This window comes from Colobus angolensis, unplaced genomic scaffold (genome assembly GCF_000951035.1).
Source record: "Colobus angolensis palliatus isolate OR3802 unplaced genomic scaffold, Cang.pa_1.0 Scaffold91, whole genome shotgun sequence".
Lineage (NCBI taxonomy): Eukaryota > Metazoa > Chordata > Mammalia > Primates > Cercopithecidae > Colobus > Colobus angolensis.
In genome coordinates, this window is record NW_012123043.1 from 50616 (window position 1) to 70479 (window position 19864).

General features: G+C 34.7%; 1 protein-coding gene across 1 annotated transcript in view; it reads right to left on the bottom strand.

The window, feature by feature from the left end:
• Positions 1 to 1376: 1376 nt before the first annotated feature.
• Positions 1377 to 19864, bottom strand: part of DENND1B (DENN/MADD domain containing 1B) — a 273857-nt gene continuing 255369 nt past the window's right edge. The window contains exons 19-21 of the mRNA XM_011931685.1: positions 4591 to 4673; positions 3457 to 3673; positions 1377 to 2709 (exon numbers count right to left, since the gene is read on the bottom strand). Of these exons, the coding sequence (XP_011787075.1) occupies positions 2197 to 2709; positions 3457 to 3673; positions 4591 to 4673 (813 nt within the window). The 3' untranslated portion in view covers positions 1377 to 2196. The remainder of the gene's footprint in view (positions 2710 to 3456; positions 3674 to 4590; positions 4674 to 19864) is intronic.

The following is a 19864-nucleotide window of genomic DNA, read 5'->3' on the forward strand; positions in this document are numbered from 1 at the left end:
TGCCAAGCAGATTAACAACCAGAGTAACCTTCTTTCCTTCATTTAAAACAGCTCTTTTGCTATATGGACTTCTTCCATTATAAACCTCAGTAAAATAAGTTGTAATTTTGTAATAAGCTTATAAAGGCAAAATTTGACAAGAACCTTGAGCCTTTTGTATTAAAAAATAAGGATTAAACATTATTTTCCTTAATGTACACAATCCATACTTATAAGGGAAACAAGATTGTCTTCTTATTCATAATGAATGTCCCAAATAACACATATCCACTTAGATTTTGAAACGTAGGTTTTAAAGAAACTTGGTCATTTTCTTTAAATTATTTCAAACCCTCTTCTTAGATTTTAACTGAAATTATATTCTTTCAATAAATATTTAGAATATAGTCTTATTGGGGTTCTTTAATGGTTTCTTGAAAGTATTTTGTTTTTGTAATGTTGTAATGATTTCTTAAACATATTTTCTAAAAAGAAATGTAAAAAAATCATGTATAGAGTGGATATACTGAAAATGCTAGTAACAATTTAACCATACTGTCACTACTTTTTTCCCTGATTCTACCTGTTAATCCAGTCTATCATGAAGTCATCAGTACATGATTCCTTCTCAGACGAATTCCAAAGCTCAACAGTGAATTTGAGAAAGAAGAAACAAATTTTCTATACAGAATTCCCAATAATTTATGTAGATACTTCTCTGCCCTAAAGAAGGGGAATTATGACTCCTCACTCCTGCCATGTAGTGACTGCCTTCAAAAACGACAGCATGGAAAGGGCAGGAAGAACTTTAGAGTGACAAACGCTACCTCAGCCAGGTTATCAAGCTCCGAGTCAGCATTCACACATCATGTTGACAGTACATACCCTTGACGTGACCTGATGAAAATGGCACTTTACTTCTGTGATCATCTCCTCAAAACCCATAATCCCAGTCTAATCATGAAAAAAATATCCAATAAACTCCAAGAGAGGAGCAAGCTACAATTTATCTGACAGTACTCTTCAAAGCTGTCAATGTCATCAAAAATAAGCAAAGTCTAAGAAACTGTCACAGGCAAGAGGAGCCTAAGGAGACATTCCAACTCAATATAATGTGGAATTCTGAATAGGATCTTGATGTGGAAAATGAATATTAGGAGAAAACTAAGAAAATCTGAATAAAGTATGGACTATCAATATTGGTTCATTAATTGGGGCAAATGTACCATAGTAACGTAAGATGTTAATAACAGGGGTAGATGGGAACTCTCTGTACTATCTTTGCAATTTTTCTGCAAATCTAAAACTTCTAAAATACAAAGTCAATTATTTTAAAAAATTTGAGATGATGATATGAAGCATTTTGATAGAGAATTATTAGTTAAAAGAGATTTTTTTTTTTTTTTGGTCAGGACAGTTTACGTTGTATTTGGCTTTCTTGGGGTGGGCCCCTAAATAGCAAAGGCATACAGAGAGACTGTGAGAACTTGTTAGAGTGTCTCATTTGTAAACAGAAGTCATTAACTTCACATTGAAATTCAGTACTTCCTATATTTCACTGAATGAAAGGTAAATGTCTACTTTTATACTTATTGGAAAACATAGCTACAGTGCTTTTATAGGCAAATTAAGTATTTCCATAAGAGCTTTTTAATCTTGAAAAGATGAATTTTGACCTTGATTTGATGAACAGAAAAAGGCATTATTGCTCTGCAGAACACTAATAACTTATCTTTCAAACTTTACACATACTTTCATACATTATTTAAGTATGCTTAATACAGCTTTAAGATTAAGGCAATTAGTGGGTTAACAGTTTCATCAGTTTCAGGCTAGTTTTGATAAGTTTTGATATCTTGATCAGTTCATGCTCAACCAGATTGGTATAGTAGCTACTGGTTATGTGCATGGGTTATATATGCATACTTAGTTTAAATAAAATGAACGACATTAAGCACCAAACACTGGGAAATCTTACGTTCAATACATACTTTTAACATACATACACACTAGTACCTGATTTAAAAGCACAGTAGAATTCGCTTTATATTTAAAAATCAATGCATTTCATATATCCTCAAAATGAACAAGTGAGGAAAGTGTTCCAAATGCAAAAAAAATTAAATAGTAAGAGTTGCCATTCCTACAAATAATTCTGTTTATGATACAGATTACATTGAATCTCAAAATGTCTCCATAGAAGCTTGGATGCAAGATTTAAGCTTGGTTTCCATTTGTGTTTTTGTCTGAAATGTTCAGGCTTTGCTGGAAGTCAGATGTCATATGACATAATGATACTACTTCATGGAGCAGTCCAATATCTTCTGAAGTCTCTTTGGCTTCTTTCCCTTCTTTCTCCCAAGGAACAAGAGTCGATGAATGCCGCCCAAGACCAGGTATAAGCAGATCATCTGAAATCTGGGTTAGTGTTTCCCTGTTTTCTGTTTTTCCTTTATCAGTCTGGGAAACTTCAGGGGAAGTGAGTTGGAAATCCAATCCTGAAGCAGGGTCACTCACATTGTCAGCACTAAGGTGCTTGTCACTGTTTTCTTCTTTCAGGATAAACAGAGAATCTGTCAAACCACTAGAGGAAACCCGCTTCCTGGGAGATGGAGGGAGGTGTTTGCCATGGAGGGCACTATCATCTTGCCCAAGATTCCACTCTGCTTGGTCACCAGAACCACTGCAGAGGAAAGCCAGGTTATTCTCACTAGGAGCATTAGATTTATTCTGGAAAAAGAAGGAACAACAAATTCAGAACACTTTTAATAAGCATTAATTTAGTACTTTTTTCCTCATTTTGAAACAAATGTTAATAGCATTAAGTTCCTCTCAGAGAAAATACAGCATTGAGAGTTAATTTTACACACTTCCAAATGGCTCTATTAACAGGGATGAAATGGAATGGACTTTGGTTTCCATTGCTTTGCAGCTCTCACCTATCAAATTCAAACTAGATTATATAATTAATGCCAAGTTCTGAAGTCACTTACAATAAGAACAGGATTGTCATTACTCATACTTCTATCGCTGCTGTTTTTAAAGCATTCAGTTGAATTTGCATAAAACAATGTTAAAAAATAAAATCATGTTCATTTTTGGGTAAGAAAAAATGATTTGAATGAATACATTTAGTGAATTTTTTTGAAAACTCAGGAAATATAGGGAAAAAGTGAAAACATTTCACATTTTAAAAATTCCCCAGAGACAAGTATAAAATTAGACGGCAAGAAAACATTATTGCTTGACACAATAATTATGACAATAACCACCAGAAATAGATAAATGAAAGGGAAAATACTAGAATTTTATTAATAGAAATAATTTCTAGTGATTAAATTTTATCAATTTTTGAAGTTTTCAACCCTACATATTTAGAGGTTAAATGCTTCTACCAACAAAGATTATAAGATCCAGAATGACAGCAAAGGCAAGAATATTTTCTTCTAATTTTACAAGTTAAAAAAATCTACTAACCGTAGGTTTATAATCAATGTCATCCATTGATCTAAAGAAATCCAAGCTCTTTGCAGCTGCCAGCTTCCCCTGATCTGAGCTGTGTGTGCTCAATGTATCAAGAATCTCTCCTAGTAAGTCCATTTCACCTGAGTAAGGAGTCTTCACTCTTGTTTCAACAGAGTCATCACTCTCATAAAGATAAGCAGAAGCTTCTTCACCATCTTCAGAAGATAACCTGAAGAAAAATAAAACACACAGTAGTAGATAAATAACCACATTTACTGCATGTAAGTAATCTCTCACCAATTACATTACATTAATGAGTTAACAAAATCAATAACTGGTTCATGACCAAATTCTTTATAGTGATGTTTATACTAATTCAAATATGGAAATATTTTATACATGCATTAAGAACAAGTAAAAAGTGTACAGTACCTTATGAAACTGAAAGTAGAAGTAGGACTTTTCACAGTTTAATTCTGTGGAATTTGGGACCCTAACTTCAGGAATATTAGACTGAACTACTTGGAAAGTTTGATATAGCCTAAATTCACTTTCCATATTTAATACGGTTTTCCTTTATTTATTCACTTATTTTATAGGAGAATGCACATTCCTTTATATAGACAGAGATATATTTAACGAAGAAAAATAATGTTCATTTTGTCATTGTCATATATCAATTGCAAAAAGCTAAACATATATTATTTCCCTTATATTAAAATTAATTTTTAACACTTTTTATTAAATTTTCATCTTCTGGTATCACCATAAACTTGTCTCCTGTACCCTCAATTCCATTTCTTTCTATTGACTATTATCACCATTCCTGATATTTAACCTTCCTTTCTTCAGAATAAGTAAGAGCCTAATTTAGATGGGCTTCTATTGCCCCTTTAACACTATCCCAGGTATCTCTGTAGACATTATTGCTTTCCAAGAACAAGATATTAAGGTCCATCTTAGTTTCCTGTCCCAAGATATCCCCCACAACACTGCAGAGCACTGCAAGGTCCTTTTGCTGAAGAACACTGTAAAAGGGCAACATCTGAGCTCTAGGAGCGCATACTCTTCAAAATACCCTTTATCACCAAAAACTTCTGCTGTGAAGCCATACCACTTAATAGGACACCAAAATCCATTACTTACTTGCTTGCTCTTTCAATATCATCATCATCATCATCGTCATAGAGAGCTCCGTCAAGGCTCTTAAGAGGCCTTTTTAAGCGTGCCTGGAGAGAGATTGACAATAAATTGGCATTGGCAGTTTAAAATAAGGCTCTTTAGCAAATTTTAAAGAAACAATGTGATTTGATAAAAAACACTTTTGCAAGAAATATGCATTCAGGGTTTTTGAATATTACCCAATAACCTGACAAACTGGGACAGGAAGAAAGGGATGCAATAAGGTATATTTATCTTAATACTTACTAACTTCTCAAACCAATAAAGAAAAAAAACAAAAAAAACTCCACAAATCACTGGATTGAATACATATGCACAGTCACACAGACTTTCAGGCCCTGATTTAGGAATACTTGACTTATACTCAATCATACCCCCATGCACCCATCACCTAGTTTCAACAATTACAGTATTTGCCAATTTTGCTTCTTTTATCCCCAGCCCACACTCTCCTCCACCCTAAGCATTTTAAAGCTGTGCTTCTCAAATCTTAATGTGCATATAAATCACTTAGGGACTTATAAAAATGTAAAAGTGTAGATTCTGGTTCTATAGTGTTTCTGAGTTTGAATTTCTGCATTTCTAACAAGCTCTTAGGTAAAGTCAGTACTGCTGAATCTTGGGGGGTCACACTTTGAATCATTAAGTTTTTGAATCAAATCCCAGGCAACCTATTGATTCACCTGAAGTACTTCACTATGTATTTTTAACAACTTTTTAAAAAACATAACCAAAATGTCATTATCACACCTGGCAAATTAATAATTGTTCTTTAATATCTTATATTACTCAGGCCATATTTATATTCCTCTATTTCTCCCCAGATTTTTTAGTATGCTTCTTTCGACCGGAATCCCAACACAGTTAATGTTGTATTTGGTAGATATTTTTCTCAGGTCTCTTTCAAGGGACTCAGTTCAACCTTCCCTCTCCTATAAGCCATTCATACCCTTTAACATGTTATCCTGCTCTCATTTCCTATAAATTGGTAGCTGTATCTTGAAACTTAGCCTCAGTTTCTTTTACATCTTCCTTTGTTTTTGGCAAGAATATCACATGGGTATTGATATGTGCATTTTTACTTTATCATATGTGTAGGCACATAATGTTTAAATATCTCATTTTTGGTGGTACTAATTTTCATTAATGACTTCAGGTGTGATTCGTTGAGCCATCCATTATACATCTCTATCAACTTTTGACTTGAAGGTTTTTAGCATTCCATGATAACCACTGGCTAAATCCACTATTTCATTAGGGGCTAAAGAATTATGCTTTTCTAGAGCATTCCTTCTATATTTATTTGCTGGCATTCTATAAAGAGGAGCTTTACCTTATCAACTGTTTGACTATTCCAAAATACAATGTACAGGAAAGGCAGGACAAATCCTTGATTTCTTTCCTTTTAACAATTTTCAGAGTGATGAGCTAGCTAGTGTCCTAACAATCTCCAAAGGCAAGTCATGAGCGTTTTTTTAAAATTCTCATTAGTAATAGATACTTAATGTTGTTCAACCCACCACAATTCTTCTTCTTGATGTTCAAATTGTTCCATCTTTGAAATATAACATGATTATGTTTTTAAAATAGTCCTTAGCTTTTAGAGCTATATCTTGAAATAGTCCCAGATTAAATGATATGCTTTGGGGTATTCATTTCAAAACAATTTAATGGTGGAGAAAGAGCATAGGTGAGGCTGTGACTGAAATAAGATTGGCCATGAGTTGATAATTGGTGAAAGCTACATGAAAGGTTCCTGGGGATTTTTATAAGCTTCTCCTTCCTTCTGTATAGGTTTGAAATTTTCAAAATAAATTTTTTTTTGTTTTTTTCTTTTAATGACCCCATCTGTTATCAGTGGTAGCCCTTTCAAGTTGATTCCTGTGTCCTTTGACATAAACTCAGAAGTGGTTAGTAAGCTTCCTGGTTTTGGCACAATAAGATGTCTCATTTCAACTTAGAATTTTTCTGCATCAAACGTGGAATCAGCCATTTCTTCTAAAAAACCCTGATTTCTTTAGATGGAAAATGGCATTAAAGGTTCCAGTCTGGGTGCTATGGGTGCTCATGGCTGCAAACCATCCTTTTGAATGAACAACAGTAAACTTGAATTTGGAGACTTCAACCATGACACCAGAGAGGAATAACTTTCTGCCTTCTGATTTTGAGTTCCCAATCTAGATAATTATCTTCTTTTATTGTAGCCACAAAGAGTAAGCAAATTTATGGAACCTATAGGACTGATCCCTACTCCACTTCCTCTATGCCACTGCTTGTGAGTGGCAGAAAGGAAGGAATGAGCAGCAAAATATGTTCTTATAAGCCCTACTTGGAATGTGTAGTGAGGTTCCCACAAGTTCAGTGATTAGAAATGTATCTGGGGCCTATAACTCTCTAAAACTGGGGCCTATCACTTTACCACTATAAGTGTAAGGTACATGAGTTAAACAGAAATCCGCAGAGTAGCCTAAGAACAAAGCCACCACTCACAGCAATATTTCTGTGGGAAAACATATTTTACCTACTCTCTCCAAAACTCACAAAATGTAATACAATCCTTTGTTTCTGAAGACAAGCCATTACTATTACACTGAGCTCTGTATATGCTTGGCTTTATACCAGCTAGCATGTCCTACATTTAAGTTTTTGTTTACAAATGAAACAAACTGAAACACACAATGCCTATGAAGAAGCTGAAACTTTATATTGCTATCAATTAAAATCACTACTCCTTAAGAACTAATACAGAAAGATTAGACAATATATACTTAACAGTGTTTATATTTGTAGAGTACTTTGCAAAACATTCTCATATACACACAGGAAATACAAAGTTAAATTAAGTCAAGTCTTTGACACTAAACAGCTCTAAGTCTAATGGACTCTACAATAAATCTGGAGGTATTCCCAGAGAAGTATATAATTTGCCCAAGGATACACACTTTATCAAAACTAGAAACCAGAAAACAGAACTTGTGTCTTTCCCTATTGTGTTGCAAGTCCATTGTTCATTTTCTTCCACAAAAGTTACCTTTATATTCTGTAGCTGTCTGCATATACCATAGCTTCTCTCTATTTTTTAAGTCCAACATTTTTTTGTGTGAAGCTACTGCTTTTTCCACAATCAAACATCTACATCATGATATAAGCTTCACAGATACATTTCAATTTTAGTTTCATATTTCCTAGCTAGATAAGCATTCTATCCATTTCTATATAGGGATGTTAAAGTGTATCTTATGATGAGTTTTAACACTAGAAGTAAAATTAGAAACAGAAGTAAAACTGATTAATATGTTGTTTTCCTTTCCTTGGCTGTTAACCTTTGTGTTATCCATACTTACTATACATGTACTTAAATTTATTTACATATATGAAATAAGCTTCTTCCAATTAATAGTCATTGAATATTTATCAACCTGCATTAGGAACTGCAATTGATATATGAGAAATAACAACGTCTAAACAGGTGATAGAATATGTCAGTTGCTTGATGACTTCTACATCATTTTGTTAAGGTCACAAAAAAAGAAAAAAATTAAGGAGAAAAATAATCATAATGTAATCAGCATTTAAGATAGAGAAGAACAGCAGTAGAGATAATCTGGGTCCATACAAGCTTAGCAGCTGATGGTGTTCTGGTGGGTTACGACTCTGAAGCACAGTGCTTTCAGGGGAAACAAAGGACAGTTTCCCCCATGTTCAGAACATACAACACAGGGCAAAAAGGCCTGGTCACAATCTTAAGAACAAAGGTCTTTTGTGGGGAAATGGTAGTAAGCTTAGACAGCAGAAAACATACTGTGTATTCTTAAGGATGCCAATACCTAGCCAGTAACAGCACATCTTCATCCAGGTTAACAAATCACAGACATTATTAAAAACATGCATATGAACTGCACAGGACCTGAAATGTAAATGACTATGAGACAGAAAAATAATCTCAACCCACACAATAAAAATAAAAAATACATACATTATTTTAACACAATTGGGTATAGTGACTTATCTTTCAAAATCCAGCTCAAATGTAGCCTCTGGAAAGATTTATCTGGTAAGTATTCCTCTGTATGGCCACATATTTGGTAAACATTCGGCAAATGGACTATTAATATCAGTGTGTTATCTGCTCATGTGACTACCTGCACCACTACACTCAGAGCTCTCTATAAGTGGGATTCAAATTTCGTACTTCTTTGTGCTCTTTGCACCCTATTGTATGCCTTCCTAGCATGGAAGACAGTAGCATGAATGCAGTATGTGCTTACTGGGTGTTTATGGATTAAAGAGATGCTAGAAATTCCAAGAATAATGTGGCTTGCTGTCTTACTTTGGGGAAGTACAGAATAGCAGCTTACAGTAGGTTCTCAATAACTATTTGCTGATGAAAAAAAAAAAAAAGAATAAATGACATTCTCTTGCCTTTCGTTCATTAGGTCCTGCAAGTTCAAGGTCTGTGCCCTAGGGTTCCCTTTGTTCTAACCCAAAGGCATCACCATGGCCTTCTTCAATCCCTTATATTTGTCCTGATTTGTCCTAGCACAGGACCTTTGCATATGATTCCTCTACAAGAAAAGCTCTTCTCTTACATTTATCCTCTTTGCACTGTCTTTGTCTATACACATCTATTCTCATTCAAACATATGTAGTAACTGCCTACCCCATATTGAGTCTCTATTATTCTGTCTTGTAGAACGCTACAGTCTGTAAATTGCTGACAGAGTGATTGTTTTAAAAGGCAAATCTAATCATGCTATACCCCTATTTAACGATATCCTTCAATGGTCCCTTACAGTTTTCAAGATAAAACTCATACTCCTCGCCTTGCACAGAGGGATCTGGTTATGGCAGAATCTCTGGAGGCTTCACCTGCCATAGAGATGTTTGCTCCACACTACCAAACCATCTCCTTTTCTTGTATACTTCTCAATGTCTTCTGCCTGTCCTACACGTGGGCTGATATGCTAACAAAACTTCTTTCTTCCTGGCTCTTCCCACCAGCCTCCCCATTTTTTTAAAGTTATCCTTCAAACCTTGGATCAATAGTTTATCATTCAGGAAACACTCATTTGCTCACCAATTAATTTATACACCATTACATTCTCTCTCCCACTGTACAGTAGGCTTTTGAGGGCAGACCCCTTGCCTTGCTAACTTATCTCTCGTGCCCTCAGAATCTAGCACACTGTGTGGTACATACTAGTTCCAGGAAAACTGCAAAAGACTCTGAAAGGAGCAAAATGATCATGAGGTGTCTGATCAGTGGAATGATGAATGCTGTCTAGAAGGTCCTGTGGGGGTAATCAAGTTCTGTAGTGCTCTGCATCTTTCGTTGTCTTTTAACGGTCTTGCCAGGATATAATTAGACAAATTGTACAACCAAGGCCTTATCTGAAGTGGCAGTAATGATAATCCATTATAATGGAAAAAAGAGGTTGTTGTATTTATGGAGTCGATGCCCACAAAACCCTCCCAGGAGAACTCACATGCTGCCTGCCTGAGAGAGTCCAACCTCACTGCGGTAAGAAAGACCCTTTTCTAGAAAACCAGGAACCTTAGCAAATTTGGAGACTCTCAAGAGAAACTCACCCTAATTTACAGATGTTTCAGGTAAACCATATGGTGGCAAGGTTTCTTGGGCTTAGTTTCTTAGCTTCAAGATAGCAAATAGCAGAGACTACATAAGCTCAATCTGAGGTTTCTTATGAAAATTTACATAAATAAGCAAATTCTGAAGCCTTAGCTAGTCAATACTACATGGTTCTAGATTTACAAAGCAAACTCAAGGAGGCTTAAATGTTAATTAACTTTCTAGTTGCCCCAATATAAATAGTCATGCCAAATCTAGTAAGAACAGCCTTCTTTTTGTGACTAAGAATAATTTTAGAGATTATTATGAACACAAGCGGGGAGACTGTTGGAAAAATTGTGAAAGACTTTGAAATGGGAGAAAAAAAATACTGCCGTCCTCCCAAAGGAATGCTGAGTGCTGTCTAGCATTCTTTTCCAGGATTTTCTGATACTATACAGGTCTGTACCATTCATGGGTTCTATTTTATAGCTCTGTAAAGATAGAAATTAACCCGTGAAAGGGTGATGGCAATGCAAATGTTTCTTGTCCACAGAGATGCAAGTAAATTTTGTCCAGTGAAGATGTAATTATTACACTGTGGATATTATGGTTTTGTATCTGTCAGCATATACATTTCAGTACTCTAGACTGTTTCTGTTTTTCAGATTGTCCTTTATACCACCTTACTGGGGTTTCCATATTAATTAATGAGCTAATTAAAATATGAATCATGTTTATTTTTATTGTAAAATTATTCTTTAGGGCAGGCAGAAATGTTTTCTGAGTAAATGAATATCCTTATACATAGCAGGTAGTTTTTGCTGAGAATCTATTAATGAACTGATAAGAAAAATATAAAGAATAAAGTACTATGCTAGTTGATTGACATAAACATTTTTAGTGTCCATGAGGCACAGAAGGGTATTATATTCATTCATTCAACAAAGATTAAAGAAATGCCTGCTTTGTGCCAGGCATTGAGCTACGTGCTAGGGTACAATATGACTAAGAAGAGGCTCCTTGTCCTCATGGATATTATATTCTAGTAAATGAGACATGAATTAAATTGAACAGTCATACAAATGAGCATAAAAATTATAACTTCAGTTAATTTGTACTAAACTATGATTACTATGAAAGCCTTTCAGGAAGTTGATCTAGTGTGGGAGGTCAAGGGAAGTCTTTCCCTGAAAGATATTTGAGTTGAGCTCTGAAAAGTTAGTAGGTGTTAGTTAGATGATGGAAGATGTAGCAATATGTGCAAATGTCCAGTGGTGGGACAATCAGGGCAAATACTAAGGAATGAAAGGTAACTAATGGTGTGCATTGTGGATTGGGGCTTATGTTGGTACATGGGATTTTTTAAGGGGCCCATTAAGACTTGCAGTTATCCTCTTAATCACTAGATGGCAGACACACATTAAGAAGGCAAAAGCTGGAAATTTAAATTCAAGGGGGATTATAATAGTAAGGTGGGGGAAATCAAAGATTCAGCAGGGAAGTATGGGAGATGAGAATTTAGTAGGGGCGGGCAGCCATGGGATAGCCTCTGGACTTACAGGTCCTGACAATGAAGAGCAATAGAAAGCCATTTAACCAACAAATATTTATTGAGAACCTACTGAAAGCTGCTACTGTGTATTCCCTGAAAGTTAGTAGCTGTACCTCATTTTTCTTTCGGTTCTTAGTATCTTTTCACTTCAACATCCATTAAGCACTTATTACATGCATACTACTGCCTTCCATGCTGTGAAGCATAACAAAAGAAATGAAAAAGATGTTTCCTTTACTCAAGACACTTAAAAAATATAGGGCGAAATGCCAAAATACTACATATAATACAGCAGTTATAAATAAAAACTTTATTCCTCATTGTATGAACATAATTGATAAACTTTTTGATCATAGATGAAAATCTTACATAAATGACTGTTAATATTGATAGTGTCAAATTGTTGATGTTCCTAAATAATGAAAAAATAGGTTCAGTCAGCTCACAATATAACTGTAACTACATATTGTAAACATTGGTAAATTCTGGGATCTAATAAGAAGGTATAGAAGTTTCTGAACTGTACAGACCTGCTGCAGCTATCACATTAACACTGGTTATTTCACTAGTCATGTCGAGGCTGTAAAAATTAGTAACTCTCCTTGAAAGGTAGTACTACACAAAACAAGGGCACATTTTTGTTTGGATGTAAAATACATCATCAGAAAACAAAATAAGTGAAGTTTTACATCATTCTGATACAAAGAATTAAGAATAAAATGGGGAACTGGATGTCACACAACCTCAATTAGACTGCTCCTAGGGCCTAAACACACATAATTGTAAAAGTTTTGCTCCCCTGAACATGTAAAATGTCAAGTACACATCTAATATATGTAAAAATCCATGAAGTGAACATTCATATAACAAGGGATGCTTGCTAAGAATGTGAAAAGGTACTAAATTAATGAAAAAGAAAGGCTATCAGCATGGAATACAACTTATTAGAGACACTGACCCTACAGGTAGATATTGAGTGAAAAAAATATACTGGTAAAGACAAGAAGGAAAAGTATTTTATATGAAAGAAAAAAATATAAGAAAATGTACACAGAAAGTGACAGAGGTAGAAGGACCAAGACACAAAACCATAGAACTTAATGTCTGAGGAGATCTCATGAAATTGGTTTAGTTACAGTAAGCAAAATAAATCTTTCTTTTCACTGCAATGGTTTCCAGAAAGTGAATCAGAAAGTAGTATGATGAAAATCACTCCAAGGAGTGCACCAAGGAGACTGTCAACCTTGCAGTTACCATTTTGATCACCAGGTGGCAGACAAATATTAATAAGGCAAAATGCAGGGTAAATTTAAATTCCTGGGGGTTGGTAGGGGGAGGAATAAGGGATATAGGCAGATGAATGAGAAAATATAAATTTTTAGACATAAGAAAATTAAGATGCTTATTGTAATACATAAATTTTTTGAAAATAGGTACAATCTGTACTACTACCTCCATTTTAGAGTTGAGGCAACTGAGATCCAGACGTGTTACCTTGCTTATCTAAAGCCTACAACAAATCCCCAAGCTTATGTATTTTGTAGCCTAAAAAAAAAATACCTGCATGAAATAATATGTGAATAAATTAAAGAATAACATAGACTTATAATGGTTACATCTTAAAATGCATGGCAGTTTATAATTCGAAATGAGCTTTAAAAAGTTGTTTTAATTTGTATAGGTAATAAATAAAGCACAGAGTTAAAAGACTTACCCATGATTGACTTGCTTCAGTGTGTTAGCTGCTTTATGTGCTGCATTTTATTTCATTTAAATATCTACTATAGAACAATCTGGTGAACATTTTCTCTATTATTAGGAAATGAAAAGATTAACAAAGCAAAGTGACTTGGGCAAGATGAGGTAAATCATAAGAGTGTGACTCCAACCCAAGTATTCTGACTCACGAACAGAACTGTTTTCATCATAACTATCATAGATAAATAAGTCCAGAGAGACCCAGAAGAAATAAATGTCCAAGAACTAGCCTGAGAAAGGCTAGCTCTAAAAATGGCAAGCTTTGAACGTCATTTTTTAAGGCAGGTGGTAGTTACAGAATAAGAGTGCTAATGTTCCAGGTAGGTGAAACGTCAGGATGAAGAGACAAGAGCTGAACATCCCTTGCCAAAGATGCTGAAAACATACCTGTTGGGGCAAAAAGGTAAACTGGAAGATTAACAAGATACCTGATGATTAAGGGCTGTTATTATTAGGCTAAGGACACAAAATTTTATACAAGCATCAGAATTACATTCCTTGAGCAGGTGACTGCTATGTGAGACTAGGTCACTAGCGAAGATTCTGATGTGGCCCTAACACATCCAAGGACCCTTTACCAATTCTCCCAGTCCATAGTGATTTCAGATTCTTTGTCAGTTTTATTCACGTATTTCTCTACCACTCAACTGTCACCTGATATATTCTCCATTATAAAGGCAGTGTTTAATTTTAAGTACATTCCTCTCTTACCAAATCCTTGAGACTAAGAATCATATCTTTGCATTTGTTTTGCTTCTAATATCACCTCCACTTCCACTTAGAATGCAAAACCTGCAAGAGAATGTCACTCCTATCCTAACAATGAGAAAAAGGTGGATAAGCTTTTTTTTTAAATCATAATTTTTCTTGAACCTATGAGACCTGTGTTGCAAGTCAACCAAGGAAACTGAATTTCATATATTACAAGCTCCTCCAAGGAGAGATGAGAGACAGGATTAATTTCACTCCTGGCAAAGCACAAGTAAAGAGGTAGCTGCCATATAACAGGTAAGAAAAAAATCTGCTAAAATGTTAATAAAGTCTTAAAGGCCAACTATGGGCTAACATGTCAGCTTAGAATAGCTGGGAGTCTCAAAGACAGGGGGAGTTTGCACATGCAAGCTCTTTTCCATATATAAATTCCTGTAATTTTATTTCCAACTGAGGTAACTCTACCACCTGGTGCTCCTAAGAAAAATTGGGAGCAGTACAGGAGACTGAAAAGCACTCCCCTTGGTGGTTCAGGCTTGCAGGAGGTGACAGGCTGCACAGGGGCAGGCATGAAGTCCCACTGACTTTTGAGGACATTCATTTATATAAAACAAAAGCCCTGAACTGCTAGACTGCTGAGGGAAATGTAGAAGTAAAACCTTTATCTGCCCTAGGGAAGAATAAGAAACCTTCTTAAGCACAGAATCCTATACTGATACCAAGCAGGTCTACTACCACTGGGCAGGGCAGAAAAGCCTTGGCCACCTAAGACCAATCACAGATATAAGGAAGTTTCTCTGCCATGAAAAGAAAGTGGAAGGATGCTAAGAAAGCCCCACTCCTAAGGCACGGGGGCGCATGGCCCATTTAAGATAAGCACAGAAAACACACATGGCTAGGATCAACTAACTAGTCACAGATGTTAACTGCTGTGGGGGGGGCGGGGAAGCATTGAGAGGAAACCCTCTATATAGCTCAGGGGTACCAGGACTGCTGGTAGCTCAGAGTGAAGCAAGAACACTGAGAAAGTTTTCCAGTACCTTCTTTAGAAGTGCTCTACTCTAAGCACAAGATAATAGCAGCCCATTGCAGGTAATGATATCAACAAAATCAAAATCCAGCTCATCTTCCAATGGACTCAGTCTCTTAAACAAACAGCATTACAGAAGAAGAGCCTGCCAATTTCTAGGTGTAAACACTATTTAACTCTTTCTACCCATTTCTGGGCGTAAATACTGTTTAACTCTTTCTATACATGGGGTCCAGTGTTCAACTAAGAATTACCAGACATGAAAAAGCAAGAAACATAAAGATGGACAACATGCATGAATAGATAGAATGATGGCAGACAAATGGAATCTGTTTTTTTTTTAAAAAGTCAAGTGATAAAAAAAATTTAAATGACGTAAGACAAGAAGAATTCTTCTGATGGGCCCATTGGAAGACTAAGGAAAGACTCCGTGATCTTTAAGACAGGTCAATAGAAATTACTCAAAATGAAACACAAAGAAAAAAGAGCAGGAAAAACAAACAAAAAATCAACAAGAAGAAACAAAACAGAGCATCCAAGAACTGAGGGATATTAGCAACCAGTCTAATTCATTCTGCTCCCAACACACAGTTGGCATTCATTAATTTTTTTGTGGTATGTTGTTGTTAAAGTTGACAGGTTATAAACAATATTACTAATACCTATTAAACTTCGGGTGACTGCTGGAAGAACAAAAAAATTCTATCACTACACTAATTCTAATCTTCACAATAACTCTATGGAAGTGGACATAATTATCAATATTTTATAGATCTGAGGGCTAAGAGGATTAGAGAAGTTAGGAAAGTTATTCAAGTTTCACATACCATCCAAGTGGTAGTACTGTTCTGGTCCTGTTCTCTTATACTACAAAGCCTGGAATCTTTACATTCCCACAGGGGGTCTTTCTATTAAGTGATGAGGGTGATGGTTTGATGTAAAAAGGAAGAGTAAAAATAAACATCAATGAAGTAAAGTCTTTCTGAATTTGTAAATAATGGTCCCTAGTAAGTTAAGAGGAAATAAGTGATCTTGAAAACTCTAGATCAGCAGGCCTAGCACAAAGCAGGTGTTCAGAGGAGGTATACAATCTCAAAAGCTGTAAAGCAGCACAACTAGATACTGTTGTGCTGAACTGAATTAGACAGACTCTCCATTATGGTATGTCCATTCTGTTCACATTGCATTAAATGCATTAAATGCTTATTAATGCTAAGTTGGGGTCTGTTCTACAATTTGACTAAAGAAATCTGCATATTAGATTTTAGAGAGAATACGAGAAACCAGAACTGATCCCTTTACAGGGCGCTTTCACTGAATACAGATTAGGAAGTTTAGTTTCTATCTAAAAGATCCCAGAAACACAGTAGTTTATAATTCATTTCCCCATTGCTAATCAGAAACTACATAAAAACCCATCCAGTGGCAACACTCTACCAGGCATTCTAAAAGACTGTCTCTCACTGAAGTGTGTTAATAGGTAGAAGCAAGGTCTTGTATTCACAGGAAGTCTCATTATTCAATTGTGTTTGTATGTAATATGTCTGTGAACTGTTAATACTTTTAGCCAACTTTTAAAGACAGTTCATATGCCAAGTAATTATATCAATTAAAAATTTTTAAAATACATTGTTTCTTTTTTTTTTTTTGGTCTTTAATATTTGGAAATGCAAATTCTACCAAAGACCCTGCCGTAACTTTTCAGGACCAAAAGATTATTGATCAGTGCAAATACAAGTTTTATAAGATTATTAAATAGTATTCTCAAAACAAGTCAGTAACCCTTTGATAAATGGTAAGCTATTTGCAATTTCACTTTTGTTGACACGGTTTCAATATTTCAACATTTAAAAAGGTTTCTTAATACATGACAAGTCTACTATATTTTCAATAAGACACAGAATTCAGTTCCTCTCACTAACTAATGTGAAGATGACTTTTCTAGCTGGGATAAATAATTTAAAAATCAGCACTGAAGAAAAGAACCATATTATTTTCAATCACCTTAGTAAATTATGTTTTCAAAAAAATATATAGCTAAGGATTAAAATATTTGTTAGTAAAATAATTATAGCTGCATTTTATTTCTCAGATTTACCATATTAATATAGAATGAGCATAAATGTGTGTACATGTGGAATCATACAAGAGTAGACAGTATAAAAATGCTTCTGGTGTTAAATGAATCAAAGGTCTTAACAGAAATTGCAATTACATTTTGGTCTCAGAATCAAATAATACTAGTTTTCAAAAGAATTTACTATAAATGTCAAAAACACTAATAAAGGCAAAAAGAGAACAGATCTGTGAAATAACTGGTATTATATTCAAATGTTAGAAAAGCCATAAAGAACTTCAGAGAAGGCTGAAAAGCATAGTCCTATTTTGTAATTAGTATGGGCGCACAGGCCAACTTAAGATATTTATGTATTATTCTAGTGTTTTATGTTAGGAAGACATGTTAGGAAATATAACAATGTGTAGCAGATACAAATCCAGCTCAAATTATAAGATCCTATTATACCCCCATAGTTAGAGATCTACTGACATTTCTGAAAATTCCTTTCTCTTGGGGGACTTTAATAGGCAGCAGCAGTAGCCCTACAAAGAAAAGACTGGTTTTTCCTTTCATAGACACCAGCATTGATCTCTGATAAACTTTAAAAGCAGACCTTTATTCAAAACCAGAAGAAAACTGGCATTTCTTTATCGTAAGATTCTTGGAAAACAATAACAACTTGTCTACAAAAGGTAGGCACTTTTGGAATTAAAAAATGTTGTTAATTTAATCAAGACCCCTTATAAACAAAACAGGTAACAGGGAAAAACAAAGTCAACTAGGACAGAATATAGTGAGGAAAAAATATTAATGATGTGATTACTGTTGTAAACTCTAGAATGGTAGTATTCACTAGATTTACTAAATGGAGAAATTAAGTTACTTTGTTTTTGTTTCAAGACATTGTAATAAATGACAGTCATTTCTGGCAATAAATTTGAAGAGTAAAATTATAACATTAAGATGCATGTCAACTTTAAAATGTCTCAAAATATGTACTGAACATGTTCACATAAAAAGATTATCTTCCATTATATGTTATTAATATATTAGGTATTGTTCAGCAGAGCTAAACATTTTAAAAATGAAGTCCAAGCAAGTTATTGAGGGAAGAGTTGGCTTTGAATTATTTCTTTGATAGAATTATGTTATTGAATAATCTTATGACAATATAAATGTCTCAATGTGTATTCTGTTGTGTATTCTGTTGTGTTTCTAAAAGATACACTACTCTGAAAGGCATTAAAATTTTTTTGTATCTTCTTTTAAGGAAAGTACTATACAATGTCCACTAGAGGGCACCCTTGTAATCTATAACTGATTTAAAACAAACATTTAATTATAATCACATTTAACATTTTGGAAATTAGTATTATTTCAACAGAGAAACAAAAGAGAAAAATAACTTTCTTTCACATTAACAATATGGAGGGCATATTTTCCAAAGTGAACTCGAAGGATCAATTTTATAAATTATTGACATTAGTATTAATATAATTAGACTACATACATCCTTGGAACGCAGACTGCTAAAATGTGTTTTCATTTAGGCAGTATTTTTTAATGGACATGTGTTAAAAGAAGAACATTCACTTAACTTATTTCAAGAGTTTATCGCTTGAAGGTTTTTTTTGAGGCAGAGTTTGGCACCATCTCGGCTCACTGCAACCTCTGCCTCTCGGGTTCAAGTGATTCTCCTGTCTCAGCCTCCCCAGTAGCTGGAATTACAGGCATGCGCCACCACGCCCGGCTACTTTTGTATTTTTAGTAGAGATGGTGTTTCTCCATGTTGGCCAGGCTGATCTTGAACTCCCGAACTCAAGTGATCTGCCTGCCTCGGCCTCCCAAAGTGCTGGGATTACAGGCATGAGCGACTGCACCTGGCCTATCCCTTGAAGTTTTATAATGTTTTCTTACTATTTTAATGTTTCAGCTTGATAATAGTGTTCTCAATACTGAGCCAAATCAGTGATAAAAATAAAGATTGTCTTGCTTATCATGATTTGATCCAATTATTTGATTATTTTGTAAATGTTTATTTTACAAAGTATTCTTTCCAATATTCTGCCCCACCCCCACCGCATGTAACAACTATTTTCTCTTTTTGATTTACAATCACTGTTTTTCTTGGTCAAAAGTAAGTGGTTACTTTCCTCTATAAACACTGAGTACACCATTTTTCTCCTGACCAGTAAGGCAAACTATTCAATAGACGGTATTTTTCCAAAGATCCCAACCAGTATACAGTTTTCCTAAATCTATTACATCATCCGAACAAGAAACACTGTATTTAATTACATTCATTTTTATTCCCAGAGTCCAATGAACTAATATGAAGAAAAGTGTTTCATAAATACAATACTATAAACCACACCCTACTAGGTGTAGACATCCCATCTTTTCTCATGCCTAGGAACTAAGTAATTTAAGACAACCTAAGATATTATCTTTTCTTGTAAGTTTCACAGAAAATTTCATCTGCGGCATTTTAAAATATGACATTTATTATATATAAAAATAAACTATTTGGTTGCTCATATTTAAAAAAAAAATGCT